The following is a 24,876-nucleotide window of genomic DNA, read 5'->3' on the forward strand; positions in this document are numbered from 1 at the left end:
AACATCTTAAACATATATATAAAATTTAAAACTATTTATTAAATAATTACTAGTCAAATAGTTACAAATTTTATCAATAAATAATAATCAAATTTCTGTAATTTTGCAAATATTGATGTTACAGATTCACAAAAATTTATAAAAAAATTAATCAAAATTTTAAAAATGGATTTTAGGTGAAAACTAAATGGGTGATTGCATCTCATTATATCAACTTTTTTTAAAAAAAATCTACAAATTATCTACAAACAAAATTAGTCGCAACTGCGAAGATTAGATCCGCTAACCGGAACAAAAGAAATTCGTCGAGCGAAAGTTAATCTACAAACAAAAAATAGGGTTGGTGACTGGCGGCACTGCCACCGGAACTGATTGTGGAAATGTTTTTTTTACTATGAATATTATAAATTCATGGATACCCTCACAGCGAGAAAGACACATGAAAATATTCCTTGGCCTTCCCGTACTTTCCCAGTCATAACAGTTTTTAACTAACACTTTGAATGTTGGAAGAAAAAGCGTCACGCCATAAATACACTAACCATAAGCAAAACCACACGTGTCACCATCTTACCCATATTTTAAAATCGAACGGTCAGAGTTAGTTCGTCCACAGAGTAGTCGCTCTCGCATAGCAGCCAATCTTCATGCGTCAACCATTATCGTCATGACAGGTGGCGTAATGCTCGCATCCGTCTCACACCGGCCACACAGGGTGGCATATGTTTTCATAAGATATGAACTGGAACGCGAACTCCTCGCGGGATTAGAATTGCAAAGCAATTTTCTCTGCGAATTCTTAGGGTTTCTGAATTCTGTGCCCTAATCGATTTCTCTCTAGTCAAAGCAAAGCTTTGTCGTTTCTCCATGTAAGTCACCGCGAAGATCTCTCTTCCGTTTTTTGCTTCACTTCGTATTCTTTCTGGAGGAAAGAATCGGCTCTTCATTGGATTAGATTCGTTTTACGCTCGTCTTCTTCTAGGGAATCAGAATCTCTGTGGCTTTACTCGAATCTGGTTCTTTTATTCAATGGTGTTGTGTTGTTTCTACGTTTACGCCATTTAGATTTAAAAAAAAATTCGATTTGAAGGAAGAACATGTAGTATTATCATTTACTGTCTACGGGGAAACATAAATTGATTTGGATCTAAAAGCATTAGTGTCGTAACTTCTTCTGCAAGTTTAGGTACTGATTATGATTTTGAAAGTTTATGTTGTTGTTAGTAAATCTCGATCTCTCTTAGTTTATTAAATTACAAAATGTGGCGTTTCTGTGATTAATATCTCATGAGCCCTTGTAAGCTTCTTTTATTACTTTCAGTCTCTTTACAGTTCGTTTACGGATTCAAGAACCTCGTCTTGTTCTTCTCTGCCTGCAATTATTTAGTACGGAGGAGGAGGAGGTCGAACCGAGAGCGAGATGGAGATTTCAGCTCTTTTAACATCTGCTGGAATCAATATTTCGATCTGCATTGTGCTTCTTTCCCTTTATTCAATACTCAGGAAACAGCCAGCCAATTACTGTGTCTATTTTGGAAGAAGGCTTGTTTGTGGAGGTGCTAGACGTTATGATCCTTTTTGGTATGAGAGGTTTGTGCCTTCTCCAAGTTGGCTTGTCAAAGCATGGGAAACTAGTGAAGACGAGTTATTAGCTGCTGCTGGTCTTGACGCTGTGGTTTTCCTCAGGATGGTCATTTTTAGGTTTTTCCCAAATTGTTTTTTTTTTTGTTTGTTCTGCTTCTTTGTTCTCTTCAACGATTTGCCTTAATGTTTTTTTTTTTGTTTCCTGCAGCATTCGTATTTTCTTTATCACTGCTGTCGTTTGCATTGCCTTTGTGTTGCCTGTTAATTACTATGGGCAACCGAAGGTGCATAAGGAAATCCATTTGGAGTCATCCGAAGTGTTCACCATTGAAAATCTTAAAGAAGGCTCAAAATGGTAATTGTTGTACTTTTGTTTTCATTTCTCTGTGAGCAAACTATAGTTCTAATTTATTCTACACACACAAAGAATATTAAAGTGCTGATTCTTTTATTTTTTGTAACTCTCAGGCTGTGGGTTCATTGTCTTGCACTGTACATTATAACCTCAGCAGCATGTCTTCTTCTATACTTTGTGAGGACCACTTCTTCTATCTCATGCATTCTTAATTTCTTAGGCTTGGTTCACTTTGGCAGTTTGTTATCTTTTCAGTTCACTTTTCCTCCTCTTAGGAATTTGTTTTAATGTAGGAGTATAGGACCATAGCCAAAATGAGGCTTGGACATATTACTGGATCTGCCTCAAAGCCAAGTCAATTTACCGTTCTTATCCGTGCTATTCCATGGTCTCCTGACCAATCTTACAGTGACACACTGAGCAAATACTTCACAAATTATTATTCCTCAAGCTATGTGTCCCACCAAATGGTTTACCACAATGGCATCATTCAGAGACTTCTGGTACGCATTCTCCTGGGTCCAGTCATTGGTCTTTTTACTTTTGTTATCTGTCCCACCAAATGGTTTCTCTTGATTAACCTTGTCAGATAGAATGTTCTTAACAAAGCTGTTCTTGCTCTTAGTGTAAATGATCTGTAAATTTTGCCTGCTTTATGCATTTCTTCTTCTTCTTCTTTCGGTAATATTTTTTGTTGATAGCTAATCTACGGCTTAGGATGTTATTAAGGACTATTTATTTGATGACTATAAGCAGAGATGCTCTTACATTCATAGCTGATGATTTCTAATGCTGTGGTTGGTATCTCTCAGCATGTGGAATCAAAACAGAAATAGTTAGAAATTTGGTATGAATGATGTGGATGGTGTGTTCTTGTATCAGAGAAAAAGTTTGACCTTTAGTAATTAGTATCACAATTTTTGTTTCAGCTTGATGCGGAGAGGATGTGCCAGAGTCTAAAACATGTTGCTCCTGAAATTAATTGTAAACCGAGTTTGACTCCATGCACCTTTTGTGGAGGGCTTACAGCCACAAATTCTTTTCACATCCTCTCTAATGAGGGTGACAGTGTAAAAGGAATGGAGCTTGGTGAGTTGACTATGACTACACCAGAGCAAGTAAGGAATTCTTCTAACTTTCATTGATAATAGAAGTAGCAGTGCTTACATTGAAATAGTCATAACATAATAAAGAATAGTTCCAAACCATGCTTATTGATTTGTACTACAAAACTGTCCATTAAGATTTGCTCATTTTCAGGAACGTCCAGCTGCTTTTGTGTTTTTCAAGACACGCTACGATGCACTTGTAGTTTCAGAGGTTCTACAATCATCAAATCCTATGTTATGGGTGACAGACTTAGCTCCAGAACCTCACGATGTGTATTGGAGAAACCTTAACATACCTTATCGACAACTTTGGATACGGAGAATAGCAACTCTCGTTGGTGCAGTTGCCTTCATGTTTGTGTTTCTTATTCCCGTGACCTTCATTCAAGGGCTGACACAACTACAGCAGCTGTCTCATGCATTTCCCTTTCTAAGAGGCATCTTGAAGGAGTGAGTATATTATTTTTGTTTTCACTCTTCTGGTCATATGCCATTAAAAACTAGATAGGCCTGCGGAAAAGCATATAGAATAAACGAGCATTCTCTGTAGGCTTTAGCAACCATGCATGAGAATAAAAAATTATCGATGTTCTTGATTTGTCTAATCTTTCTTAAAGTTATTTAACCATTCAAACCATTATGCAGGAAGTTTATAAACCAGGTCATTACAGGGTACTTACCAAGTGTGATCTTGATTCTGTTTTTCTACGCCGTTCCACCATTGATGATGTATTTTTCAACTCTGGAGGGAAGTATTGCGCGGAGTATAAGGAAGAAGAGTGCATGCATCAAAATCTTATATTTTACTATCTGGAATGTGTTCTTTGTCAATATTTTATCCGGGTCTGTTATCAGGCAATTGAATGTTTTTTCTAGTGTCAGGGACATACCTGCACAACTCGCAAGAGCAGTTCCGACACAGGTGAGTTACAAGGGAATATATATATATATATATATATATATATAATGTGTTCTTTAGACATCCTCCATAGCTTTAATTAGGGCATTACCATGTTTTATTTTTTATATGATTAATTCTGAATATGGCTTGAACCATTGACATATGCAGGCTGGCTTCTTTACGACCTATTGTTTCACATCTGGCTGGGCCAGTTTGGCTTGTGAAATAATGCAACCAATGGCTCTTATATGGAATCTGGTTGCAAAAGCTGTTTCAAAGAACAAGGATGAGTCGTACGAAACACTAAGGTTCCCATACCATACCGAAATTCCTAGGCTGCTTTTGTTTGGGCTCCTGGGTTTCACCAACTCAGTCATAGCGCCACTTATTCTGCCGTTTTTGTTGATATACTTCTTCCTTGCATATCTGATATACAAGAATCAGGTATACATTCTCTCTGATCTCTTTTACTTAATAATAATATCACAGTTAGGCTTACCAGGGTTGTTTCTATTTTTTGCAGATACTCAACGTGTATATCACAAAGTATGAAAGCGGTGGACAATACTGGCCTATCTTTCACAACACAACAATCTTTTCGCTGCTCTTGACACAGATTATAGCTTTGGGTTTTTTCGGATTAAAGCTGTCAACTGTTGCTTCGGGTTTCACCATACCGTTAATTCTTCTCACTCTGCTTTTTAGTGAGTATTGCCGGCACAGATTTGCGCCCATTTTCCATAAACATCCCGCTCAGGTTATGATCAGATGTAACCAGAACCTTTTATGTTGCCACTACGGTTGGTGCTTGATAAATCAGTGTATATTTTTTCTTCTACAGGTGCTTTTAGACATGGACAGAGCTGATGAAATGGCAGGAAAGATGGAAGAGTTACACAAAAAGTTACATAATGTGTACTCGCAAATACCGTTACATTCTCAGAAATCATCGAGCAAAGGTGAATGCAGTACTCAGGAGTTGCCAGATCCAGAGAAATTGAAGCCAGGTTTGAATTCAGAGTTCACACCATTGGTTTGTTTGATCAACTTGATTAAATGATGAGAAATTTACATTTTTTTTTACCTTTTTGTGCAGAGGAAGGAGATGCAATAGCTAAAGAGTTATGGGGCTATCAGGGCAATGAGTCTGCTCAAGAACATGAAGACAAGTCGTGTCCCAGTGCTTCTTCACCAGAGCATCGTACCCCAACGATGATCGAACTCCACAAACGGAGTTAGAACGTTTTCACAGGTGGAAGTAATTAGTAATGCTACGTGCTCGTTCAATCACTGAGGCTTCAATACGCAGAAGAATTTTCTGTCCAAGGGCTCGGCTCCAAAAGGAGTCAATGTTAAATGAGAATACTCACTCACTGTAAATAGATATGGAATTCATTTTCTTCGGTTGGAACTACACCAGGGAAAAGCATTAAAGCATTAAGGATGTAGGTTTTATAGTTACTGCAAGAAGAAATGTATAGGTTACTCAAATTTTCTTGAGATTTCTCAAAAGAATGAAGAGCAAAAGAGCTCTTTGTGCTTCTGATCTTCTTTTCCACTCGGTGCCCTTCTTTATTTTACAATACGAAACCTAAAATGGGTCAGTGAACAAAAATTAAAACTATTCTTATATCTTAGTTATCTATCTAACACTTGGTGCACATCAATATATTCCAATTGACCAAACACAACTTAAAGTTGCACATTGTGATTCTTTTACACTTGGTTTAAAGACAAATTTGATAAAAGGCAAAACGACTGATGAAAACTGACTTGCAGCAAAAGTATTATGACAGAACTATCATAGTTATGTCCAACAAAATCTTTAGCCAAAGCAGATAAGACAGGGAAAAACATTTGCAACAGCCAAACCTATAATAAAACCATGTCTTAACTGATAATACTCAAAATTCATAAAGGCCGTACAATCTTTAAGCTTGGTCTTCAACCTCCGTAATAACCTTGGCAGCAGAATCAGCCTTAGTAGTCAAGAAATCAGTGTACTCTTGGTACGGAGATTTTTTGAAACTCGTCTCTTTCCAGAACTCTGGTGTAAGGAACCCGTATGTCTTCTGGAGACAATCAAATGTAGCCTGCGTGGTGGTAACAACAACAAACATCAAAAACCAATATCAAATAACTCATCAATCTAAGCATTTAGCATGAACATTATCAAGAAGATATATGCTAAATCATTATACAAATTGCAATTGACATTGTAAGAAATACATTAACTACAGATTCAGGTTGATCAAGAATTATAAAGATTTAAAATTTAATTTTTTTATCATATAGTCTAAACATACAACATCGTATCAAATGAAACCTACTATTAATCAATCAAAGATGATTAAGAAATGATATGTACTAATCAGGAACTTGCGTGCTTAAATATTCTACCAAACAGCAATTGGCATTCATAATTACATAGATACTCTTCTACATTCTAACACAAACCAACTAAGCAAATGTTAACTAAATCATTACTACAAGGAAGAAGAGAAACAGACCTTGACAAAGTTTCCGAGGGTTTTGGTAGATCCTCTGGAGGAAGTGAAGACATCATCAATACCAGCAAACTGAAGAACCTTCTTAGGAACCCTAGCCGCCACGATACCAGCACCTCTAGGAGCTGGAACCATCCTCACAGTAACAGAACCACACTTCCCCGTAACCTTACAGGGAACCGTATGTGGCTTCCCAATCTTGTTACCCCAATAACCTCTCCTCACCGGAATCACAGAGAGCTTGGCTAGAATAATCCCACCTCTGATAGCAGTCGCAACCTCCTTCGAGCACTTCACTCCCAACCCGACATGTCCATTACCATCTCCGACAACGACAAAGGCCTTGAACCTCGTCCTCTGACCAGCTCTTGTCTGTTTTTGGACAGGCATGATCTTCATAACCTCGTCTTTCAACGAAGGTCCAACGAGGAGATCTATGATTTGGTACTCCTTGACAGGGAGAGAGTGGAGATAGATCTGCTCTAGCTGCTTGATTTTACCATCTCGCACGAGACGACCGAGCTTGGTGACTGGTGTCCATTTCTCTTCCTCTGTGGGACGGCCTGCACGTCGTCCACGGCCTCTTGGACCGCCTCTTCCGCCGCCACGACCGCCGAATCCACGTCCGAAACCACCACGCTCACCGCCGCGTTCTCCACCTCTTTCACCCATTGTCGATAAAGCGAGGGAACAAATGTGTGGAATATATATGTGTGGGCGTAAGATTAGGGTTCCCTGAAACAAATGATGGGCTTATGGGGCGACGTTGCATATAACAACAGATTAATGATACAGTTCGAGAAGCCCAGTCACTTTAGAAACCTTTTTTGGTTAATAATTTTCCTATATATTAAATCAAAAGTCATGTAAATAATTTTTTGCTTAAGTATCAATAATAGAAAAAGTTAAAAAAAATTATTTTAATTTGATTGGTTAAAATTTTTATTTATGTTAAGTCTAAATAATTTATGGTAACTAATTGTCAAAATTATAAAAACTACAATAATGTTTTGATTATTTTTTTTATATTTATATACTACATAAAATAATTAGTAGAGAATAATTTATAGAAATCGATATAACAATTTCATATTCTTATATATAATATTATATTCGTATATAAAGAATTATAATAATTATTAATGTCTTATAATGTGTATATATGTCTTATAAGTCATTTATAAAACAATTAAAACATTTTATTCCTCGTCCTATTATCTATACTATTAAATAGTAGAGAATAATTTATAGAAATCGATATAACAATTTCATATTCTTATATATAATTTTATATTCATATATAAAGAATTATAATAATAATTAATGTCTTATAATGTCTATATATGTCTTATAAGTCATTTATAAAACAATTAAAACATTTTATTCTTCATCCTATTATCTATACTATTAAAACATAATCTTATTTTAAAAATTTAGGATTCTACCCTCAAATTTTCATCACATTTACAAAATTATAGAGATATCCTATATTTATGGTAACAAATAAATTTTCTTTACAAACCAAAACAAAACCATAAATGCTAATTAACTATTAGCATTTACTTTTGGTAAAGTTTTATCATACCCATAACAATTCTTTTTTCGACCAGATTTTTTTTTGTTTTGAATAATTAGTTATTTCTAATCATATGAAGTATACTTAATTTTGCGGGTAATAAATAAATTAAACTAATATAATTTATTTATGAGATACAAATGAATTGATGTGTTTTTTTGTAGTGTATTTTCCTAATTCTGAGAAATAACAAAATCATAAAATTTCCTTTTTACAATTTTTATAGTTGAGTTTTATATGGTTGAAACAAATATATGCATCTAAGTAAATAAGTAAATAAATAATCACTAAAAGTTAAAATCTGCAAAGAAAAAAAAATCTGCAAAGAATAATATATGTAATGAGAAATATCTTTCATTGTTTCAACTTATATAGTAGTGTTTTTATATAACTGGAACAAATATATGCATCTAAATAATTTAATAAAATATTATCATTAAAAATAAAATGTGCAAAAAAAAAAATTAAATTATTTAATGAGAAAATATCTTTAGTAGATAAATATAATACTTTAGAATAAATTAAAATTAATACAATATTTTTCTAAAAAAATAAATTCTTTAAAAACAATTTCATAAATATAAATATAATTTTTTTTATATCATATCTAATATCTATAATTATAACATAAACAATCAATAAAATTTAAATGTATATGGTTATCATATATAAAAACACTTAATTAATCTTATAATTAAAAAATTTGTAGAATTTTAAAACAAAATTAATCCCGCGCTTTTTAAAGCGCGGATCAAAATCTAGTTATATATTAATTGAGAAGTCGCTTTAGTCACTTTAGTCACTTTTGTTTACGTGTCGATCATAGGTAAACTCTTACAAAATTATTATAATTTGATTGGTCAATGATTTTTAATTTTTATTTATTTTATTTAGATCTAAAAAGAAAGACAAGTCTCTAACTAGGAATGTCAAACAGGTTGATCCGTCTCATCCCGTTCCGTACAGCAGCGGGCTCGTCTTCGAGCGGGCGGGTCAGGCCCGCGTGGACTGCGATCCTCAAAATGGCTGACCAAACTCATACCGCAAAACATGTAGGCCTTTGCGGATCGGCCCGCGGGACATCGAATAATAAACGGACATATGGCTCCTGAACGCTTCAAGACATGATTCATGATGCTTTATCAGTTTCATGATGCATCAGTAAGTGATTTTAGTCGAGGATTGAACTGGATAAAGCAATACAGTTGTTAGTTGAAGATTTTAGTTGGATCAAAACACTAGTTTATTTACTTTTGTTAGACTTCAAACATTTTAAAAATAAACAATACTTTAATTGATGAATCCAAATATTATAACTCATAAGTTAATAACAAATATGCTTTAGTTTTTTCAATCCAAAATTAAATAAAACCAACACCAAATCAAAGATGCTAATCCCAAAAATAAATAAAAAGAAAACACCAATCACACTTCTTGTTCTTCATCTTTATCACCAACAAGCGACAACAAGATGGAGATTTCTCTTCTTCACCATCAACTTCATCTTCTGCAAATAAGAATAATAGAAGTTTGAAATCTAAAACTCCAAAATGTATGATAATGTGAACAAATACATATAGGCAAAACTATGAAGAACCCATTGCGGGAACTAGATCTTTTTTTTTTCGGTGGGAAGTGAGTTTTCAAATTTCTTATGATGACTCGAAAAAGCTCCACCGCTTCAGATCGAAGGCGCTTGGGAGACCGAAAGCATCATCGACCCTGAAACCACCATCACCGGAGCTACATAACGTCGAATCACATTTTCTCTCTCTATATGTGTATATATATATTTAGGTGAAAGCATAAATGTGGACTTAGGTTTGCGGGTCTTCAAAATCCCGCAGATTAACCTGTAGCCCATTCCGCTTTCGACCCGTCCCACTTTCGACCCGTCCCGCGAGGCCCGCAATTTTGCGGGCTTACCAATTGGAGGTTCAATCCCGCCCCGCAGAAAGCTTTTACGGGCCAGGCCCGCGGTCCAGGTCATTGATTATCATCCCTATCTCTAACCAATTAATATCGCTTGCCAAATAATTTACATAATATTACAAATAATGATTTATGGTAATTAATTGTTTAAATTATAGAAAACGAAATAAATTGATCATTTTTTATATTTATAAAATACATAAAATAATAAACGACAAACAATTTATATAAATCAATATAATGATTTTATATTATTATTTAAAAGCATTATATTTTGTATAAATTATCTTAATAACTATTAACATCTTCTAAAGTTCATATTATATGCTTTAATAAATTATTTATCAAATTATTTATCTTCACTTATTGTATATTTTAAATTATTATAAGAGTTTGTATGTCATCTATGAGGGCTTATAAATTAATTTATAAAACTTAATTTAAAATTTCATCTTACTATCCTAGTATATATTAATTGAGAAGTGACTTAAGAGACTTTTTCTTATGTGTAGATCATATATGAAATCCTAAAAAAAATTATAAATTTATTGGTCGATAATATTTAATATATATTAATTTTTTATATTTACAAAATACATAAAATAATAAACGACAAACAGTTTATATAAATCAATATAATGATTTATATTCTTATTTAAAAGCATTATATTTAATATAAATTATCATAATAACTATTAACATCTTCTAAAGTTCATATTACATGCTTTATAAAACATATATAAAAACATTTATCAAATTATTTATCTTGGCTTATTGTATATTTTAAATTATCATAAGAGTTTGTAATCCATCTATAAGAGCTTATAATTTAATTTTTAAAAAAAATTTAAAATCTCATCCTACTATCTTACTATATCTTGGCTTATTGTATATTTTAAATTATCATACGTGTCGATCATTTATGAAATCTTAAAAATTGTTATAAATTGATGGTCAATAAATTTTAATTTTAATTTATTTTTATTTTAATTAGATTTAAAAGAAGAAAAAAAGTCTATAAACAGTTAATATCACTTGGCAAAAATCTACATAATATTACAAATAATTATTTACGGTAACTATTTGTTGAAACTGTAGAAAGAATAATAATGTTTGATCAATTTTTTATATATTTGTAAACTACGTAACATAAGAAACAATTTTTTTATAAATATTAATATAATAATTTTATATTCTTATTTAAAGCCTTATATTTGTATATAATGTATTATAATAACTGTTAATGTCTAATAAAATTCATACAAGCTTTATAAATCATTTATAAAAATTATAAATACATTTATAAAATTATTTATCTTAGCTTATCATATGTTTAAAATTATGATAAGAGGTTTTAAGTCATTTATAAAAGCTTATAAATTAATTTATAAAATCTATTTTGAAATTTCATTTTATATTAAATAAGAAATCACTTAATTATTTTTTTATTAGGTGTCGATCGTATAGAGAGTTTGAGAAATAATATTATAATTTAATTTGTTAATGATTTTTAAATGTTTTTATTTTATGAGTAAGAAAATCAGTTTTAGAACCAGTTTTATCATTATCCAAACGACCTAAATATATTGCACATACTAATTTATGATAATTAAATATGTGATTTATATAATATATATAATGCTTCATAAAATAAATTTTAGGAATCAAGTATTTCTAAACTATATAAAATATTTCAAAAGTTTCAGTATTATATACCTTCAAAAATTGAGTAATTTTATTAAAAACGGAATCATGAATATTATATATAACTAGTTTTATTAAAATTATCAACACAAAATATCAAAAAATATTTAAAATAGTCATATTTATCCTTTTTTAAAAAAAAATCATTCTTAGAAAAATTATAATAAATATATTGTTACAAAACATTCAAACCTGCGATTTCGCGGGCATTCACCTAGTATATATTAAATGAGAAGTGACTTTTGCTTAGGTGTCAATCATAGAGAGGGTTTAAAAAATTGTTATAATTTGATTGTTTAAAACTTTTATTTATGTTAATTTGATCTAAAATAAAAGGTAAGTCTAGAACTAATTAATATCAATTACCAAATAACCTAAATGATATTATAAATAATAATTTATGGTAACTGATTGTCAAAATTATAGAAACTCTAATAATGTTTGATTATTTCTTTTTATATTTATATACTACGTAAAATAATTAGTAGAACACAATTTTACATACTTTTATATGTAATTGGTAACTAAATAAAATTAGAGTTAATCTAGTAACAAAATGATGAACTATGGTTAAATTAAGTTTTCCCTTTTCTAAAATAATATATAGATACTTTTATGTAACAATAATAAATAAATAAACACTTTGTAGAATGATAAAAGGGAGAGCAGCAATTACAGGCATTTGTAAATATCTTTTGTAAGATATCATTAGCTAATGTTAATAGTACTTTTGTGTGCTAGTAGTTATTGAGGCTCCTCGTTCTTCCGATTGACGCAACTGGCCGCTAAATCAAAACCAGATCGACGAATCGATTTAGAGAGAGAGAGAGAGATTCTAGCAGAAGAGCCAATTCGATCACGAGATCGTCGCAAAGTTTCTCAACCGCGAAGAATTGAGCAGAGTCGGATTTGGCAGGGTAGAAATGCTCAACGATAGAGAAGAGACGCTTACTAGGTGATTTTCAGGTTCCCTTGTGTTTCTATGCTGAGTTCCACTAGTTTCGCTGTCAATTATCTCGAGTGTTGATGGACAATTTTCAAGTAATTCTGCTGAAATTGAACTGAGATAGGTTTTGTATGTCCACCAATCATCAAATGATTAATCAGATTGTCACACTCTGTGATTCGATATGATTGATTGTTCCAGTTAAGAATATAAAGTTGATTGATCTGTTGCATGCATGATTCATGTTACGCAGGCATGAGATCCTGAGCATGGTGAAAAAGCACTCAAAGTCGTTGGGAAAGACGTCTCTTGATGAGCAAGAGGCGTCAGATGTAGAGATGGACTCCAATTTCTGGCATGGTGTGTTTGATGTGTACTTCGTTCGATGCATGGAGTCTAGGAGGCGCCAAGACGATGATCTTCTATTCTTTGTGAGGAAATTGGTATGTAGCTTTCTCTGTATCAAAAACTTTGACATTCCCGTGCTTGTTAACCTTGATGATTGTTCTGTTACTCATTTCCAGAGCTGTAAATCTTATGCTTTGACTGAAAATGAGGATGCACCAGCTCCTTACTTCGTGCGCCGGTGGGCACCTAAGGTAAAAACTGCAGGGAACATTAAATATCTCTGGTTAAGTGACGTAAGTCTATTCACATAGCTCTCGTTTTGTCAATATTACAAGGTATTAGCTTATAGTTCCGCAGAAGGTAACGGAAAAATTAATTTACTTATGGGGTATCAACCTTTTCTTCTTCTCTTTTCGGATGAGCAAGCGTTGTTTAAGCTACAGTAAGGGATTGTTCTTTCATGAGCCTACAATTGCATGCCAAAGCTTTTCATACCTTATTTATTTGAGAATTAGACCCCATGATACTTCAAAATATCCATTTATCTGTTATGTTGCACCTTTATGTATATCGTTTGGAAACATATGTTAATAGATTTGTTCTCCCTTAATAAATCAGTTGGATGAGCTGCTTGGTGAAAGTCTGGCTGAAGTTGATTGGAGGAAATCATTTTATTTGAACATGGTTGCTCACACATCTTTCACTGTTACGGTGGCGATTTGCAGGTAAACGCGTCACTTTCTGATTGTGATTACCCACATCATTTCCTAATTTCATTCCAGTCTCATTTATATTAACAGTTCTTGTCCTCTCATGTACTGATATTCTAGTATTTCTATCCTCTTTTCCTCCTTTTTGGTTCCAAACTCATGTGATTGCATCAAGCATTACTTTGTCTAACTGTTTGCTAGGTTGGATGCCCACTTCTTCGTTTCAGTTATTAGGCCTTGAGTTATTTTAATAACCTGTTTTTTGGGGACCCATATTTTATTTATCATATGGCTTCTCGTCTTTCTATTTTTCTTCATCATAGTAACATTGAATTCATGTTTTTAGTAATGAGGCCCTTAAGAAGTACCAAGGAAGTAAAGATACAACACTCTCTCCTATATACAAGGTTAGAGATCCAGCGTTGGATGAAATTATCTCGACTTTTCAGCTCTTCTTTAATTTTTTCTTATAAAAAAAGCAACTGAAGCCAAAGAGTAGTTATATAAGCTACTGTTCAAAATGTGTAATTCCAGCTTCCTTTTATCATGAGTATATTAAGATAAGAGTTAAAAACGGAATATGAAACCAGCTTCTTCTTTTTTTCTCAAAAGAGAGGACATTATATAAGCATATATTTTATATTTTTATGAGCCTAAATTGGTTTCGTATTATGTAAGCCAATAATGATGATATTACATTCATTTCATGCAGGTTGTAAAAACAGTGTATGCATCACCTAGTCGCGTTAATTTTCATCTGGACTCAAAGAAGGCAAGTATAGTTGTTTTTCTCGTTGCAATGTTTATGCACCTGGAATTCGTTTTGATGATTTTGATTACCTAGGAAGTGGAGACAACACCTGCTTACCCAGAAATTTGTTTTGCCGTAGATGATTTCGACTCAACCTTTGACGCCGTGGTAACACATTTCTTTTCCCTTGCTTTGTATTGTCCTTCCAAGTACAAAATGTCCTCCTGTTCGAAAAACTCTATAGACATGAATGGATGCTATGGAAGTGTGAGATTCTGTTCGTAATGAAATGAGCTCTGGAAGATACATGTATTCTTTAGTTCCATCTTAATTGGATAGCAAATTCCTAGTTGGCTTTTTTAATCAGAATCCAGATATTTAATTACCTTTTCAACTGCTTTTGAAGTATTTTCCTTACTTAGTCTATTGCCTGCTCTTCAATTATTTTCTTCAGAAGACTGGCCAGCCTGTTTCTGTAGTTTAGGGGAAATAGGAGTTTAGGTTATAGCTCCTGTTAAACTTAGTCACATGTTAATTTCCCATATGTTTTCCATCCTTGTTCATTGGCTTTCTCATTGATGTTTACAGGTTCTGACAGAAAAAGATCATTGTTATTGTGTACTTCTTAATTCTCATGATGGGGCAGCCTTTCCAAGTGCAGATGTAAAAACTGATAAGGATTCCAGTGGTTCTAATACAAATACAGACCCGAGAAGGGTGAAAGATCCTAAGGTCTAGTAGTTTTCTATCTAATTCCTGCCAATCATATACCAAATTTTCCTTTGCTACCTTTTATGAGTTGCTCGTATATGCTTAATAGATTTAATCCATATGGGTTGTAAAACGTATTGACACATTTAATAGTAGTGACATGCAAATGAGAAAAGAAGATAAACGTGCTTTGTACTCTTGGTTTCAGGTTACTCTGTTTTCTGGGTTTGTCAGCTATCAAATGGTTCGAGAAGCCTATGAAGGTCGCTTTACAGTTTCTTTTCTTGTTTTATCCATCTATATAGAAGCTAATCCAATCGTCTAGGAAATCTTGTAATCATGTCCTGATGCCATGTTTCGCTAGTTATCTGCATAGGTCCTTCAGTGCTTAGTACTATTATTTCTTTTATATTAAGAGTTCTTGATAATTTGAAGCTTTTTCTCGAACTTGCCTCTACTATAGCACACAGAATCCATTAGTGGTTATTGATGTCATGGAACCTGTTAAGACTATCCTCTCAGGAACATGCAGTTTTCATTTTCATATTTTGCTCATTTGGTGGAATCCATTACGGACCAAAAAGCCGTGTGGTATGAAATGGTATCCATCCTCAAGATGGCTGGAAGACAAAATTAACTTATTTTGAGATACTAAGAGCTAAAGGACCCAAAGAAAGAAATTGCTTTTTTTGTCTTGACTAAATAGGCTGATATCGCTTTTGTGGATATGGCCAATTGATTTTTCACACTTTCTCCTTAATTTGTCTGTAATCTTTTTCTTTTATTACAGGGGGGAGGAACCGGTTCGGAAGTCTTCTATCACTGGGCCATCACTCGGGTAAAGCAGACAGACTTTATATGAAAGGTCCTGGAGGGCGTGGAGAAGTTGAAGTAGCTGTCTCTGGCGTTATAGGTACTGTTCCTTTCTTATTCTTTATTGGCTGCACAAAATATAGCTCTTTTATTTAGGAGTTTGTAGAGGATAGAGATAATTACAGAAACATTTTATGAATTTCAAACGCCTAAAGTCAAAGTAGCAGCATATTTAAGAAAGTAGTGGTGCTTTAAGGGATGATTGTATAGAAATTGCTTTTCTCAGATCAGAGCCAAGTAGTTTTAGGTCCTGTTTCACCAATGTCTTCGAAGAAGAGCATCGATCTCGGCTCCATTTTCCGTAAAGCAGCATCTGTTGCATCTGTGGCAGCTAAACATGCAATAGCAGCTGCTACGGCCTCATATGATGAAGACGAGATGTTCCCTCTCAAATGCTGCTTAATGTCCATCTCATTGCCATGGGACACTATAGCTCATGATCTCTTATTCAAGGTAAACAAACCATTTCTCTTCATCTCACCGATCATTAAATTCGATTTATCTGTTGCGCTGACTAATTTCACTTAACGTGTTGATTTAGGGATCTCCACCAGTAAACATGGAGTAGAACATTGCACCTCAGATTGTAAAAGAAAGTGCTGGAAAAGGAGCTGTGTGTTTTGTTCAAATGACGTTCTTTGATTGAATTGTACTGTGTTGCAAGACTCTGGTTTACTGCCTAACAGTTTTACCTCCAGCAATAAATGAAAGTGAAGTAAATTTGGAATCTATTCAATTCAAAAAAAAAATTGGAATCTATTAGATTCATCTACTCTTCATTTTCTAATTTTCTAGGTCTTAACTCACTCTTTAAGAGATTCTCCACTAGAACTATCTCAATGGTTCTTACCATATATATAAAAAATTGACAATAATCCTTCATTTGAGAAATTTTGATACCTTTTTGAGATATTTACTAGTAAAATAAAATAAACAAAATAAAATATTTATATTATATAGTTGAGATTTTTGAGAGCATATCTCACCAATAAAAATGCTTTTTTTTTGGTTTTTAATCGTTCTCCTTGGGTACAATTGAGAATATGATTATTATTGAATTACATTATTGTGTTGTACTTTATATAGAGCTGTATATATATACAATCTATCTTAGAACTTAGCTAAATTTTATCATATATATCTAAATTAACTAATCTTTATTATATTAAGATTTATTGTATTATTCGGTTTGGGTTTTACAAAGACAAGATATATCTGCTCCGTATGTTATTTCTAATAGACATGGGACTTGTTATCCAAGATCCGGTTTCGATCCGAGATTCGCTCCGGATCCGCTCCAAAAATAAGATATCCGGGGTGTCCAAATCCGAATCCGGATAGTGAAATCTTGGATCTGTCCAAACCGAATCCGGATTCAAATATCTTTATTTTTAGGTCCGAATATCTGGATTCGGATTCGTATTTTTAAAACACATTAAATTTTTAAATTTTTAAATTTTATTAATATTAATATTTGATATATTAATATTTATACATGAATTAATCTTATAATATTATATTTTAGTTTTTACAATATTATAGACATATATAAATATATTGTAAATCTTGTATAAATATTTAATTTATGCATAATATTAAAAAAAATAGTATTTTAAAAAAATATTATTTCTAATTCTTTTTTACGGATCCGGATCCGGATATAATAGAATATCGAGACGGATATCCGAAATCCGGATATCCGGAAACCACGAATCCAGATCCGGATATTAAATTCACGGATCCGGATCCGGGTACCCTAAATTTTTCGGATATCCGGGTCGTCTCAGGCCTAATTTCTAATACTTCTCTGCAAGATAAATATGAGATATAACACGCAAATTTACGATCACAGAGCATAGGTGGTATGTCATAGACAATATGTCAAGGACGGACAAACATGTGGGCAGACTTTTTTTTTTTTTTTGGAGCAACTTCGGCAGACTCTTCAAAATATAAACTTCCAGCTTTAAAAAGGATGAAACTTCAGCTCGTCTTTAGTCTTCATACTGGGAATATATCTTGTAGGCGCGACTGCAACACTACAAAGAAAAAATAAGAATATTTTTTTTATCTTGGACAGTCCATAACTCTCACAAAAAAACGGTTGATCTAAAAACATGTACATTCTACTAAAACTCCCTCATATTAGAAGGTATAACAAAATATCCCAAGCTAAAGAACACAAACTTTAGGAAACTATAGAATAATCTCCAAAAAACAAGAACCCATGAAGAACCCAAACCTTAAAGAAAATCAGCCTTAAGAAACCCTCCACAAATTCTTAGTCTTCAACCCATGATATTTGAATTTTGTGGACTCAAAACCAAATTCAAAAACATATTGACTTTTAAAAATAAAAATAAGAACTTAAAGAAAAGGAACAAGTGAAGTCAATATCAGGTAAGGTTATCTTCATTGTCGTCACCACCTTCAGCAAAGACCGTCAACACACAACCATGTTGAGTTTGATTGTGTTGAGTTTGATCCTTAAGAATTGTATGCTACGATACCATGTTGAGTTTCATGAATCTCCAACTTAAAACTAATTGGCAATGAATGGACTTTCTCAAATCTGTTATATATTAGTATTGATCTTTTTAAACTTTCATTCCTGCAGCATGCTACCTCTTCTCGGTACATTTCAAACTGAATCCCATTTTAAGAGTGATAATACCTTTTTGGAATTAACAAACAGAGCCGGTCCTAGGTTTTAGAAGGCTGGAAGCAAAAAAAAAAATGTGGCTACTTATCAAAAAAAAAAGAAAAAAATCCTTACTACAGCAGATTCGAACCCAGGACGCCGCAAAGAAGTCTATTATTTGTATGCTATACCACTAGACTAAAGAAGTTTTTATGAATTTTGTGGCCGAAAATACTTGATTAAATTTTGTGGCCGGAAGCATGGGCTTCATTGGCTTGGCCCAAGGGCCGGCTCTGTTAACAAACGAGGCTCTAACACCATAAAGTTTAGAGAATACGAATATTATTAAGTTGTATTATGTGTTGTTCTTTAATAAACTACATAGAGTTGTGTATATATACGCAAGATTTAAACATATCGTAAATAGAAATAGAACATTATGCAAGATTCTATGAGTAATCCACGAATTTAAACGAAGTAGATACAAATATACTAGACTTTTTCGGCGGTTTATGCAAGATCCAAAAACCATCAATCCACTGTGAAACAAATCTGATCTGTTTCCTAGCAGTACGAGCAACTCTAGACTAGTCTGAGTTTATATAAATTTAAGAGACACTCCTCAAAATTATTCATCTTACAAAAATTTAGATATTTTATGAATTCTACAAACAGTCTGAGTTTCAACTCAACTTGTTATATCATCAAAATAAAATCATTTTATAGTAAATATAATAATACATTTACTTTTAAATATTTTTTACTTAGACTATCAACAATGGTAAGACATATTCAACATTCTAGTTTTACATTGACAACTCCACATCAGTTTTTTATTTTATTTTACGCCTATTATTTCATTTCTTACAAATATAGATTTTTATATGTTCAAATCAAATAGAAAAAGTTTCTATTTGTAGAGTTTTAAAAATGATAACTTTTTATAAAATTAACAAAAAAAAGGTAAAATAATTTACGATCAAATATTTGATTTGAAATAGTTGGTGTGAAAATAAACAAAGAAATCTGTAGCCAATAAAAACAATACTTATGTGCCATATGTTACTTTTTGATCTCATTTTTATCGATTCTTTTCAATATGAATGATTCCACATATGATTCTCTTTTTATTCAAGTTCCCATTGCACCACATTCAACTCTTTAATTTCTTTTTTCAACTGTCCATTAATGGTCTTAGACTACAATTAACACAACTAACGGAAAAATGTATCAAACAAAAAAAAGTTATATTACATGGCTCATATTTTATTTATGCAACTATATAAGAATTACTTTGTAAAATATAGTGAACCAACAGCGTAAAGCGTTATACTCTTCCAGTCTATTGTAATAAATCATAAATTTTATTAAATAATAATTCAAATATAACTAAACCATAGACTCCATAATATAAACAGACCATATATGTATTAGCGTAAAATATTTATATAATCAAAATGTACAAAATACCAAAATTTTGGCCTGGTATTCTCTTAACCGAGAAACGTTTTGAATGCAGCTACAGTTTCACTTGTATTCTTTACTTTTTTTTTTTTTTGGTAAAAATGTAAAAATATTATTACCAATTTTTTACCTTTTTGACAGAAATTACAAAGGTGACAAGAAACAAAGAAAACGAAAATTAAAATCTAAACAGAGACTCGAACTAGTTTACACGGGACAGACAGACATAACAACTAAAACCGCTATCCTGAAGCTCCACCAAGTCCGCAACAACAGCTTGCCGCGAAAGAATGAGCAAAGGTCAACCGAAAATCGAGACCCCAGTAATTTTGGCCTCCCCGGTGATCCGCTCTTAAAGATAATGATTCATTCGAGAACAGCTTGCCGAGGCTTTATAGCAGCAACCCACACGAACAGACAGTATCAGCAGAGGCCTTACCTTCCGCAACAACTAAGACCGAGCATTTATTAGGCCCGGGAACAGCCTGTACACAATGCCGCTCCGAGCTAAACGGGTTGATCCCTCCGTACCTCCCACACCGAGCCCAGCCTGCACGCAATTGTCAAGCACACTACCACAGAAAGCTCAAGAAAGCCTATGTGATGCTGGGACGTGAGCTAAGACCGAGCGTTAGGAAGTGGCGGTCAATGACCCGAGAACCATCACACTCCCATCACCATCGAGAACCGAAGAACTGAAATTGCACCGGTTTCTAGTGGGCATGCAATCGCCAATTTCAACTAGGTTAAATTATATTACAAAGCTCGGGATTTAATTTAGGAAAATAAGCGAGATTATGATTTTTGTAAAGGTTTAACGATTTTATTTAAGAATTTTTAAAATTTGATTTAAAGATACATATGTATAAATATTATGTATAATCCATATGGAAAAACAGATTTTCAATAAATCACTAGGCGGTAACTACACGCTCTCTAGAAGACTAGCGCCGAGGACTAGCGCCTAGGCGGAGACTAGGCTTTAACGAATTATTGATTTATTTTATATACATTTTACATTTATATAAGATATTTAGTTTTGAGGTTTAATTATAAATTTATTTTGATGAATAATCAAAATTAGATATACAAAATAAAAGAAATTAGAAAATTTTATAAAATTTTACTAACATTATTATTTAATCTAACAGATTTATACTAATTTAAATCGTTTTTAACCGCTTTAGAACGGTTTAAACCGATTTGAAATGGTTTAAACCAATTTGAGTCTTATAAATTGGATTTTAAGAAAATTATTTCTGTTAGAGGGGATTTGCCACCAAGGCTGCCCTTTAAACAATGTTTCTTTTACGATGGTATTGGATGGAATGGTTTTTAGTTTCATATTTTTTAATTATGTCACATATAGTTTGTTTCCGATAGTGAAGTGTTGGTATGCAACATGTCATATGTAAATTGTTCATATTGTTAATGAATGAATACTTCTAATGATTGCGAACTGACATGTGAATTGTGTGTCTCGGATTTGGAATGGATGATTTAAGCTTGCGAAGTAGATTTTCCAAAATTATATGTGAACCAGTCGCCCGTAAACCAATAAATAATCACTTCAACTTCTAGTGGATAGAGCTGATTAAAACAACTTTAGATGATAAGCAGTGGAGATGTTGTATGCTCCACAGTTTGGGAAAGTTATAGCATGGTATCAGATGGAATGGTGTTCGGGTTTTGCGTATGTTCATCCTTTTTGGCACCCCATCATTTTCATTTGTCGACCCGTTGAGGATGATTTCAAGTATCATGAATATCAACCATATTCAATCCAGTCTAATTAGCAACTATTGATGAGTTTCATGCTATTTTGCATCCAAGCTCAACTTATCAATTCACATATGTAAATATAAAACACTACTAGATCTCGATCCGCGCAACCGCGCATATTTTTGTTTTCATTTATTTTTATATAAATATTTTGTTTTCAATTCTAAATTGGTATATATTATAATATATATGTGTCTATCAATTTTTAAAACATAATAAGTTTACGGTATATTTTTTTCATTGAATAGATTGTTTCAAACTTTCACATGTATTTGTATCTTCTTCTATATATATATTTTTGGATTATTATTTCATTGTTAAAATCGTAACTATATATATAAAGATTAGTAAAATATTATTTTATTGTCATATTCAAAGATATTGTAACATTTCACAAATTTAGAAAGATTTTAAAAAATTAAACTTTTCGCTTCATAGATTTATATTATCGAGTAAATAATTAAACATTTAGTTTTTGTTTAATTTTTTAAATAAACTATATATTTTAAAATTTGTTTTCATTGGTTTAAGGTAGTAAAGATTAATCATTGTTAGATAATATAATTTTTGTTATTTAAAAAAAATCTTCATAATTTTAAAAGTTAACATTGACAAATATTTAACATATGGAGGTATATTATTACAACATTAAATTATATCTATTTAATTTATACTATCTATAAATTTAATGGATCATCTATTGTTTAAATCCAGTTATTGATAACCCAATAAAAAATTTTGTTTGGCCCAAAATTTAAATGATAAGATTAGATATTAAATGTAACATGACTTTCTAGGAATATGTCTATTAGATCCATTTTTTAAAAAAATCACATATGAATTAAGGTTGTGACTTCTGTTTTAATATATAAGATGCATGTAAAATGGAATAGACCATCCATGTTGTACTATTTGAAGATGATCTATACTAGTATCTTCTATATTATAAAGAACTTCATAGGGGCGTCTCCATTGTTGCTCCCCCTCCTCTGCGAAGTGGTGTTTGCATTTCATCTTCCTTTAATGAGAGCCTCTCATATCTCAATTTCTAGAAGACGTTGCCATAACCACCGAAAGACCATCCCATACCAAATGACCCACCCCTTCCTCCAAAAACATGTCGTTATTTATGGGGGAAGTAAATGCTTAATCTGGCGGTTGTAAAGGAGCCGGTGAAAGTAAAAAAGAGTTTGATCTTTGTATATAGATTGGAGGAAGAATTGGATTTCAACGATACATATTGTATCTACTCCACAACCGTCGACATCCATCATTTTTTCACCTCATGACACTGTTTCAATGTACTAATTTTTTGTTCTAATCTATTTGGAGAATGTAGAATATAAATAGAATTTTATAGTAAATAAGCATGTTTATATTTTGTTGTCGTAGCACTGATATGAATTGATTGGTTTATATGTAATTTATATGAATCATTAATTTTTCTTTCATGGGCCGTTTTTTATTTTTATTTTTATTTACAAATGACAACATATTAGAGCTATGTTCTTGAAAATCAAGGATTGTCAAGACAATGTTTAATATCATAAACAAGTAAAGATTATATTGTGAACCAGTAACGACTGTATTATTTCTAGAGGATCTATATATATATTTTGTATCGGGTACTTGTGTATATGCAGTAATTAAGTGGGAAATGTAGTGTTATATTACTGATTTGATTATCAAAAATTCAGTTTTATCATGTCTACTTGTGCTTATGCGTCAAAGTCATCACTTCTCCCACTATCAACAGTCCCTATTTATCATATCCACATGTGCTTAAACTTCATCATTTCTCTCTTGTCACCGGTAACTTGTAACTGCAGAAGATAGTAATGAAAAAATATGACTACATTTTCATGGGTTTGGTTACGTCAAAATGATTGTTATATTCTTCATATGTAATTAGAAATTGGTTAGTTTACCAGTTCTTCTTTATTTTTAATCCATGTAACAAACATTATAAGTTAGTTATATATACATCTTCAACACAAGAGTATCACAAAATTTGCTTATACACAATTGAGGAACTATGTTAGTATTTTGGCAAATCAACTTAGTAATATAGTAACTTTTGTTCAAAGCTCTTGGTCAGTGGGTGTCAGATCTATGGTGGTTCCACCGCTAGAGATTAAAATTGGAACAATTTTGTTTTAAAAATTATGTGTAAAAAGTGATTGGCCTCCACAACCAAGGTTAACAAGATAATACGCGACAAATGGAGGCTAGTCACTCTCAAATGATGGAGGCCAGTCATTTTTTATAACAATATATTTGTATTTTAAGTTTTAACCAAAGAAAATATTTGAGCTAATTTATCTCCTCTTCTATATTAACTGCCAAAGAAATGCCACTTATATGACTTTTGTTTAGGTGTTAATCATATGTGAATTTTTTTAAAGAAATTGCTATAATTTGATTGATTGATGATATTAGATTTTTAGTTATTTTAATAATGTTTAAAAAGACAATTCTACAACCATTTAATATTAATTGCCATATAATCTTACATATATTTATTATAGTAGCTAATTGTAACAATTATAGAAAGCCTATATAATGCTGCATAATTTCTTTTATCATTTATTTATAAACTATATAAAGTATATTTTACAAAAGTAACTGATAAAAACAAATATAACATATTTATTTTCTTATTACAAATCAGTGTTAAAATAGGATGTTTTCCTATATTAGTTGTAATAGATGTATATAATTCATTATATTAACTATTAAACAGATTTATAAATTATTTACATGAGTTTAAAATCATTTCTAATGATTAATATATCGTTTGTAAGAATTAAAAAAAAGTTATTTATAATAATTCATTTCTAATAAGTTTTTTAAAATCATCAATAATGAATATTTTATAATTAATTTATATCATTTGTAAGAATTTTAAAAAGTTATTTATACTAATTCATTTCTAATAAATTTTTTTAAATCATCAATAATGAATATTTTATAATTGATAAG

General features: G+C 31.9%; 3 protein-coding genes across 4 annotated transcripts; 2 read left to right on the forward strand and 1 right to left on the reverse strand.

Moving 5' to 3' along the window:
- The first annotated feature begins 666 nt into the window (after positions 1–666).
- LOC106376706 (CSC1-like protein RXW8) lies at positions 667–5,490 on the forward strand. Its single transcript, XM_013816815.3, has 12 exons — positions 667–869; positions 1,333–1,701; positions 1,793–1,939; positions 2,053–2,116; positions 2,233–2,442; positions 2,869–3,057; positions 3,200–3,498; positions 3,694–3,970; positions 4,118–4,393; positions 4,473–4,706; positions 4,791–4,956; positions 5,046–5,490. Exons 2-12 carry the CDS (start codon positions 1,421–1,423, stop codon positions 5,186–5,188), a joined length of 2,286 nt encoding a protein of 761 aa, XP_013672269.1. The 5' UTR covers positions 667–869; positions 1,333–1,420; the 3' UTR covers positions 5,189–5,490.
- A 218-nt stretch (positions 5,491–5,708) lies between these two features.
- LOC106376707 (40S ribosomal protein S2-2) lies at positions 5,709–7,202 on the reverse strand. Its single transcript, XM_013816820.3, has 2 exons — positions 6,460–7,202; positions 5,709–6,042 (listed from the first exon to the last, which is right to left on the reverse strand). Exons 1-2 carry the CDS (start codon positions 7,126–7,128, stop codon positions 5,881–5,883), a joined length of 831 nt encoding a protein of 276 aa, XP_013672274.1. The 5' UTR covers positions 7,129–7,202; the 3' UTR covers positions 5,709–5,880.
- Positions 7,203–12,354: 5,152 nt separating this feature from the next.
- LOC106376705 (uncharacterized protein KIAA0930 homolog) lies at positions 12,355–16,738 on the forward strand. 2 transcript variants are annotated; one of them, XM_013816814.3, is made up of 12 exons: positions 12,355–12,623; positions 12,868–13,057; positions 13,139–13,213; positions 13,581–13,687; positions 14,019–14,079; positions 14,385–14,444; positions 14,517–14,591; positions 15,012–15,155; positions 15,343–15,397; positions 15,925–16,047; positions 16,339–16,460; positions 16,549–16,738. In XM_013816814.3, the coding sequence occupies exons 1-12, from the start codon at positions 12,592–12,594 to the stop codon at positions 16,573–16,575; spliced, it is 1,071 nt and encodes a 356-aa protein (XP_013672268.1). In that variant the 5' UTR covers positions 12,355–12,591; the 3' UTR covers positions 16,576–16,738. The 2 variants fall into 2 exon arrangements, with proteins under 2 accessions (XP_013672268.1, XP_013672267.1); XM_013816813.3 differs by having other exon boundaries at positions 12,358–12,623; positions 16,234–16,460.
- The last annotated feature ends 8,138 nt before the right edge of the window (positions 16,739–24,876 follow it).

Source organism: Brassica napus, chromosome C1, assembly GCF_020379485.1.
Source record: "Brassica napus cultivar Da-Ae chromosome C1, Da-Ae, whole genome shotgun sequence".
NCBI classification, from domain to species: domain Eukaryota; kingdom Viridiplantae; phylum Streptophyta; class Magnoliopsida; order Brassicales; family Brassicaceae; genus Brassica; species Brassica napus.